The sequence below is a fragment of the Sabethes cyaneus genome, chromosome 1 (genome assembly GCF_943734655.1).
Source record: "Sabethes cyaneus chromosome 1, idSabCyanKW18_F2, whole genome shotgun sequence".
Lineage (NCBI taxonomy): Eukaryota > Metazoa > Arthropoda > Insecta > Diptera > Culicidae > Sabethes > Sabethes cyaneus.
The window spans coordinates 131,076,128-131,084,069 of record NC_071353.1 but is presented as its reverse complement, the minus strand read 5'-3'; the positions used below and the strand labels follow the sequence as shown (position 1 = coordinate 131,084,069).

At 39.0% G+C, this 7,942-nt stretch overlaps 2 protein-coding genes across 4 annotated transcripts; one reads left to right on the top strand and one right to left on the bottom strand.

The window, feature by feature from the left end:
• Positions 1 to 4,191: 4,191 nt before the first annotated feature.
• Positions 4,192 to 5,792, top strand: LOC128742354 (zinc finger protein 675-like). Its single transcript, XM_053838693.1, has 2 exons — positions 4,192 to 5,173; positions 5,235 to 5,792. Exons 1-2 carry the CDS (start codon positions 4,266 to 4,268, stop codon positions 5,359 to 5,361), a joined length of 1,035 nt encoding a protein of 344 aa, XP_053694668.1. The 5' UTR covers positions 4,192 to 4,265; the 3' UTR covers positions 5,362 to 5,792.
• On the bottom strand, positions 5,554 to 7,107 carry LOC128742331 (zinc finger protein with KRAB and SCAN domains 1-like). Of its 3 annotated transcripts, none has more exons than XM_053838666.1 (3): positions 7,013 to 7,107; positions 5,853 to 6,952; positions 5,554 to 5,789 (listed from the first exon to the last, which is right to left on the bottom strand). In XM_053838666.1, the coding sequence occupies exons 2-3, from the start codon at positions 6,929 to 6,931 to the stop codon at positions 5,663 to 5,665; spliced, it is 1,206 nt and encodes a 401-aa protein (XP_053694641.1). In that variant the 5' UTR covers positions 6,932 to 6,952; positions 7,013 to 7,107; the 3' UTR covers positions 5,554 to 5,662. The 3 variants fall into 3 exon arrangements, with proteins under 3 accessions (XP_053694641.1, XP_053694649.1, XP_053694657.1); XM_053838674.1 differs by having other exon boundaries at positions 5,853 to 6,955; positions 7,013 to 7,104; XM_053838682.1 differs by lacking the exon at positions 7,013 to 7,107 and having other exon boundaries at positions 5,853 to 6,994.
• Between the last annotated feature and the right edge of the window lie 835 nt (positions 7,108 to 7,942).

Here is a 7,942-nt window from a genome sequence, read left to right as displayed (position 1 = left end):
GTTCGCACGTGAGAATGTTTTGTTTTTCGAAATTTGACAGATCCACCCATCCACCCATCAACACGTTAAAGTGGTATTTAACGAGGGGAACACCGATGCGAATGGAATTACAACCGTGGTACAAAATCCTACATTTATGTGGTTTTCACTCAAAGGGTATTTATAATTTAGGTAAACTTTAGGTAAATTTAGGTAACTTTGCATTGTGTTTAATTTAGGTAAACTTTACCTTGAAAATTAATTTTGAAACTGCGACACGGAGAAAAATGTATGCTAAAAACAACCATATTTTAGGTTGTTTCAACCAGGTTTTCAAATTGAAATTTGCGTAAATATATATTTGGTTACTTTGACAAACCGCGACGTTTGAAATTAACTAAAATATTAGGTTGTTTTTGCTTTAGGAATTCACTTCAATTCAACAAATATTTGCTTGAAGTAACCAGAATCTTGGTTGTTTAATTTTGACAGCTGATATCTTTTAGGTAATATCAACCAAACTGTATCCAGCTTTCCACGAGCGATAATGGCGGATATTGGGCACAAGTGGGCACAATCTTTTGACATTCATTGGAGGAGCGTCGAGTTCGCCCTGACGGAGTTACCATGGATACATTCATGATTGTTTGTTGTTCGAATGTAAAAATGTAAACATTGTTAAATTTTGCAGATCAGCTAAAGAGGAACATAATTTAACGGACAACATGTTTTATGGATTGTTGCTTTGCAGTTTTCGCAAATTTCAGGGAGAATGTCCAAATACGCAACGGAAAGTTTCTAATCAAGTCGAGACGCTGTTCGAGAGCAAACTTGACAACGGCTCGACCAACATGAAGTTAATGTTTGCGTTAATGTGTAATGTTTCGAATGTTTAATTCGCACGATTGTGAAAAAGTATTCTGAGCCAGTGCCTTCAGCAAATTGTGGCCGCAAACCACTATGAAAGTTTGAATCCGTTTAGTTATGTTCCACTTCAGCTGATCTGCAAAATGAAACAATGTTTACATTTTTACGCTCGAACAACAATCATGAATGTATCCATAGTAACTCCATCAGGGCGAACTCGACGCTCCTCCAATGAATGTCAAAAGATTGTGCCCACTTGTGCTCAATATCCGCCATTATCGCTCGTGGAAAGCTGGATAGGTTGATCTAAACAGATTTTAGTTTTAAACAAACTGATTCTTCTTTTAAGTTGAACATTGAAACGTTTGAAACAAACTAATATACCCAATTGCAAGGAAAATGGTACCATCCAAAGTGCGATATCGCTCATAAAAGTGCTATTTTGCATTAAATCGTTTCGGTATCTTCGGCGCACTTATTGCTTGGAAGATAACGAAAAAGTGCGCCGAAGATACCAAAACGATTTAATGCAAAATAGCACTTTTATGAGCGATTTCGCACTTTGGATGGTACAATTTTCCTTGCAATTGACAATATTGTTTTTTGAAATAATCCTTGCAGCGTTAAATGTAACCAACAATGTTGTTTGAAACAACCAACCAACTTATTGAAACAATTTTTTTAAACTTCGTTATCTTATAAGTGTATTTTCGTAAAATGAGATAATTTCATGCAAAATAAATTACCGTGGACCCCCGTTCGTTTGACCGCTTTTAATCTGAACACTTTTTAATTTGAACCCCGTTGGTTTGCACGACGTGCAAATTAAAAATGGTTCAAATGTCATTCTCAATATGACATCATTTGCTTATGCAGACAATGCACATAAAAACGATTTGTTTCAACTGATCTAGCGTGTTTAATCTGTTTCATAATGCGTTTTCCAAACGATTATGGTAGAACTCTGATCGGAGAATGAAATATTCGCTGCTTGCAACTGCCAATAGAATCAAACCATCAAAACAATAACAAAGAATAGGGCAGCCAGTTCACACAAGCTCCAGCATATTTCGGGTTACCAGTTGTTCAAATTAAAAGCTAACCCCGTTAGTTTGCATGAGGAATCGTTCAAACGAACGGGGGTCCACTGTATAAATAATTACTTAAATACGTATTGGTCAATTTTACAAAGCCAAAACTTATGTAGCCATCATTTATATGACCGAACCAATTAACTGAATGCGAAATTGACACTATTATATTCCGCATCGCAAATCGAGTCCAAAACCGTACCGTGGACATCAGCTCACAGCACACGAAAATTGATCTGGCTGTAATTCAACAGCGAGTACAGGAAAATCGGTAACTTGTTGGTGATGACCCGAATTAACTGCTTCGCCTCACAATCCACTTTCAAACTGTTCGGGAACGTCAGCTTGTCCGGATTCTTCTCAACAACACCCAGATTACAACGATTGTACCGTATGGTCGCCTGATTGATGGACCAAGGTGAAAAACTGAACGTCGTTTTTCGAATTTGGAAGTGAACGATTGACCACCCTTGCCACGGTTTCCGATCGGTTGGAAAACTTTTACCACGTCAGATTTGCCAGATTGTTTCGTTTTGTAGTACCGATGCAGGGTCTTCGAAATTCGTAAAACTAGACTTCGGATGATAGAAAACCATACATCACGATGAACTGGCGAAAGAGTCATGCCAAATACTCCATCCGTATACTAGAAGTTCAAATCCTAGTTGTCTTATAATCGTTGGCGAATGGATTGGGATTGTATAGGTAGTTGGGAATCCTCCAGCGCTTGAACTCACGAAGTTGAAAACAGTGACTAAATCTTTGATGAATGTTATTCATTTGGGAACCTACTTCCGAGTATTATCCATCAAGGCGCATTGCCAATTTTCTGAATGATCACGTAATTTTGACTCTTCCTTGGACGCTGTCCCCGCTGTTTGTTGGTTGATTTTTTCCATGTTGGTTCGACCCGCACCCGTGGCCCGACCGCCACGCTCATATGAGCCACGCATTCCGATACAATCTTCTCAACATGAGTATCGTTAAGATTGTTGGTCATTCGCATTCGATTCTTCTTGAAAGCCTAGCCGTTTCCGCCATTTGATGATTTTGCCTCCCCCAGTTTTGTAGTCGATTTTTCTGCTGCATTGGATAACTTAGAACTACCGCCGGTATTTTCAATGAACTGCTACTTATTGGTACTGTGTTGGTACTCCTCGGCTACGATCCGTTGCTTTTTGTTGGCATTCTGATTCAGCTTAGCATCGTTGTCATCGTTTAGTTGGTTGTAATTGTTCATATTAGTAGAAGACTTCTACTTAGTAGGTTGCGTAAGATTAACAGTCGGAACGGAGGAAACCATCATTTGGGAAGGTTGATCTACGTGAGATTTTTGCGCAGACTGTTGTTCGGGTAAAGATTGATAGTTGTTGAATCGACTGATTAGCTTACAAAAATGTTTCCTATGAAGATCGCGGTAAACCTTCGGCGAGATACGATGCACTACCACTACCACTGGGTGAATACATTTCAGATATGGTTGGTTGATAAGATTAATATTGCTGGCTGCATTCTCCGATGGAACTGTTGCTGTGACTGGTGCTACGGGTTGATGAAACAAATGCCCAAAAGGCAGCGTAGGTCCCACAAAATTGGTATTGTTGTAAAATAACTCATAATCGTAACATCCTCATTGGATTGATGGTAAACTTTAATGAAATTCCGGAATCCATCGGATAGCACGGTGAAATTGCTCGCATTTGACGATGAACCATAATTAAAACTAGAATCAGCGCTCGGCTGAAAATAACTATTTGAAGCTCCACTAGTCGATGATCCAACGTGTGTAACAAAATGCTGCTGTCGTTGCGATGACATGTGATTACAGGTCAATTTGAAGGGATTGGGAAAAAAACAGTTGTTCGCATATTACGAACACAATTTATAGCGGCTACCAATACACACTTAATCGGTTCGGTAAAATTTTACCGAAATCTAAACAGCAGAACGTTCGGTAAAATTTTTTATTGCACCAAACATTATTAATGATCTGTAAACGTCGATTGGCACCATCGAAATTTTTACCGAACGTTCAGCTGTTTAGATTTCGGTAAAATTTTACCGAATTCGGTGCTTTTTGTTAAGTGTGTAGCGCGTAAAAAACTGGATAGAGAAATTTACGTGATTTTTCACGTGGAAAGGACGTGTGGATATAAATTACACATAAATGGAACATAAATTACACTACAGGCATTCTAGAGTGCACATCCACCTATCCCTCGTTTATTGTTTTTGTTTGATAAACAGGATAAACACGAAACATGACCAGCTTTTTATTTTGAATTCTTTTGAGGGATTTCGGGTGTTTCCGATAATTTACTGGCCGCGATGAGTACGTCCGAGAAGAGCTGGCTAAAAGCCGTTAAAAAGGAAGTACGTGTTAAGTTGTCTGAAATTCGCCAATGTCGTCTGTGCTTGCGGATCGTTCCAAAGGAAGCGGCTCGTTGTACCCGTTCCAATGGGGACATCCGACGTAAAATATTTGATGCCGTTCAGGTGAAGATTACTGCGTACGATCAAAGTTCGGTAGTTTGTGTGAATTGTGTAAGGCTAGTAGATATAATCTACAATTTTCGGATGGCGTGTCACAAATCGAATACCATATTTACCAATAAGCCGTTAATGATGGACGTAGGCAGTTGGAACAGTGAGGAGAATCAGGAATCGCTAGAAAATTGCCAGGAGATGGTTCAGTTGCACCGACGGGAAATCGATGGACTGTATGATTATTCTAAACTGGCCGAAGATGAAGTTGACTTACCGCCTGCGAAAGTAGTGAAGACTGAAGAACAAAATTTGATATTCCAGCTTGAAGATAGTTCAGACCTAAAGGCCAGCGAAATTATCGATAGCGATCCGGAAATGACCAAAGCTGTAGCAGAGCAATTAGATGCTCCAATAGAAAGGAAAAATAAGAACGGAAGCATACCATCACGTAAGTATATTTGCGAAATATGTGGAGAACTGGTGGATAAATCGCAGAAGGAATACCACCAAAACAGACACGCGGGAATAAAAGATTATCACTGCTCGGAACAAAACTGTTCTATGGCGTTCTATTCAGAGGGTGCACTTATCCAGCACGAGAAAAAAACACATGTGAAATCACGTTACACTTGTGATGTTTGTCAGAAAAAAATCAAAACTCTTTACCATTTCCGCAAACATCTGTTGATTCACGAAAATGCTGAACCATATAAGTTGCCATGTCCGATTTGCGGAAAAAAGATCTCTCGGTAATTGCTAAACTGTTCTCGAAACTTGACATGAGACGAACTAAAAAAAATCTCCTTTCAGGTCGTATTTGAAAGACCACCAAGCAGTACACACTGGAGCGTTAAATTACGCTTGCGAGAAATGCGGTAAACTATTTGGTGCAAAAACTAATTACACAACTCATGTGAAAAGGTGCCGCGATCTCTAAATAATTCGGTGGAATGCTTGGAGGATTATGTCAAGGTATAAAAATATCTTAATAATGCCAATCAATCCGAAGTTTTTCCCCGAAATCCCAAATACTTGCAACTACGATATGAAATGTTTGTAGGGAAAGGACAAACTTCCTAAAATGGGCTGTTTCTTAAAGAAATAAAGCATTTGAATTACTTATTCCGAATAGTTGTATTGAACCTGGATTGAAGCTTAATTAACTTAGAATGGCCTTAACGTAACTCTATTAGATTCAGCCTTAACATTAGTCGGTTCAGTTGGCAGCGCCGTTCACTCTAAGAACGGTGATACCTTCTTCTGTGTTTCAATAGATAGGCGTTTGCTCCGAAGCGTTGTCCGCAATCAGTGCATTCAAAATGCATCTGTCCGGAATGCACCGACATATGGTCCTTCATATATGATCTGTAAGCAATTTGTAATAAAGGTCAGTTTTCAAAACTGTAGCTCATACTTCTATATACTTACTTGAAAAACAACTTGCCACAAATTGTACACTCAGTTTTTCTGGGGTTTTCTGTGCTGTGATTATCCATATGCCTTCGATAGGCGTGTATTCCCTTAACTAAAATGTTACAAACTTCACACTCAAGTTGAGCTGTTTCGTGCACTTGTTTCTCGTGAACTTTGCAAGTCCTCTGCGAATAAAAAGTCATACCACACTCTGCCCGCGGGCAGGAATACGGTTTTATTCCCTGGTGCTTGTTTTCGTGATACTCGCTCGATGTTTTTAGTACCAGTTTGCCACATTTATCGCAACAATAATATTTTGTATTGATTGGTATACGGTCTGTTTTTGAAGGCTCAGGAAATTCATGAGGCCTATCAAAATAGTCATCTTCATCACGATCTGAATCTTGGTCTGAATGTGATTTATTATCGAATAGTACAAGCGATTCATCCTTAATAATTAATTCTTCGTGCACAATTTCCTCAACATAGTCACTCGTTTTACCATTGTATTCTCGCGTTCCCTCTTCATATACTTCCGTATACCCTTCGTATTCACCTGTTTCCTCTTCGTATTGAATCACATCCTCATCGTAATCAATGGTCTCCTCTCCGTCATCTTCATTTTCTCCTTCGTCTTCGTCATCCGATGTCACAACATATTCCATTTCAAAATGCTCAGATTTTACTGGTCCAGAACGATTGTAAAGGTCTTCTATGTCGCTATAATGACGTTTAACAACATCATGACAATCGACCAACGCCTGACGAGTTTCTTCGTCGTCCCAGCTGCCTGCCGGCAGGACCTGCAACGCACAATTTGCCAGTATAGTATTCGCTCGTTGGCATGCCGTCCGAAACCGGTACACTATATCCACCAGCTGGAGACAGTTGGTGCACACAACCGTCGTTTCATCCTGAGCTTGTATGTCTACGTCTGTAGCTTCCAGTATCTTCAGGTGAAGCTCAACCTCCACCTGGATTTCGCGGAACTGCATTTGCGGTTGAAGCCGCAAGCAAAGCCGACAGCAATGCATTTTTGTGGAATTCATAGCTACTTCCCGTTTTACTTTTACGAACCTTTGGTGGGCATTCATTGTGGTTAGTTTTCATATGTCCTACTTGCGAAAAATTACCAGTAAGGCATCTAAACTTGCACAATATTTTTTATTTCAAACCTGATCATCAGCCAAATCGGTTAAATCTCAAACAGGAAACTACACAATGGAATTTATATTTAAAACAATATTCGACTTCGACTATTTGGTCATGCAAAAATAAACGATATCACTAGAAAGAGAAACATCAGAAACGTCAGAAACATATGTTTCTCCAGAGTACACGTTTAAATATTTTTGGTAGTAAGCCGGGTTAAATCGCTTCACACGCTCATGCAGTTTTGCTAGAATAAAGTAATTTTTATTTGCTTATCTCAAATTTAATTTACTTACACTCTTAAGTGTGTTTACCTGTAAATACGTTAGGTTTAGCTAAAACTTGATTGAAACCACGGGGTAAATCGGGTAAATCACTTGCCGCATAAATATTCAATATGTGATAAATATATTTACTATTTTAAATGTGTCCACCTCATCATAACAACTCTTGCCACAAACTGTTATGGGACTTGACAGCTCAAGATCGTATTGAAAAAGGTGGAAACTTTCGTAAAATATTCATCAATACCGGTAAATATATTTAGCACCCGGGTAAAAGTATGTGAATAAATAAATATATTTAATAAATTTAAAGTGATTCGCCCCGTGATTGAAACTAGAAATTCTCTCAGGGTGTGAACCATTTCGCGAAATTTTTGGTTAAAATTTGACAGTTAGATGGTTTTTCACCTTCTGTCGAAAATAACCCTGCTCGGGAGTTAGTTGGTTAGTTTTGTCAGTTCGATGGGTCCCTTCTGAGAGCCAATAAGATATGAGTGGGTCAGAAAGAAAGGGGTGTAAGTGACAAAAAGTAAATTTCGGGAAAATCAACTCCAAAGTTAACATCATCTAGAAAATTCGTCAGGTCATATACAGTGGACCCCCGTTGGTTTGATCGATTCCTCATGCAAACTAACGGGGTTAGTTTTTAATTTGAACAACTGGTTACCT

Excerpts from the sequence above, each read along its gene's own strand:
- LOC128742331 (XM_053838666.1), bottom strand. The coding sequence starts at position 6,931 with ATGAATGCCCACCAAAGGTTCGTAAAAGTAAAACGGGAAGTAGCTATG. Across the intron at positions 5,790-5,852 it reads TGTGGCAAGTTGTTTTTCAA|ATCATATATGAAGGACCATA; the intron begins GTAAGTATATAG and ends AATTGCTTACAG.
- LOC128742354 (XM_053838693.1), top strand. The coding sequence starts at position 4,266 with ATGAGTACGTCCGAGAAGAGCTGGCTAAAAGCCGTTAAAAAGGAAGTA. Across the intron at positions 5,174-5,234 it reads TGCGGAAAAAAGATCTCTCG|GTCGTATTTGAAAGACCACC; the intron begins GTAATTGCTAAA and ends ATCTCCTTTCAG.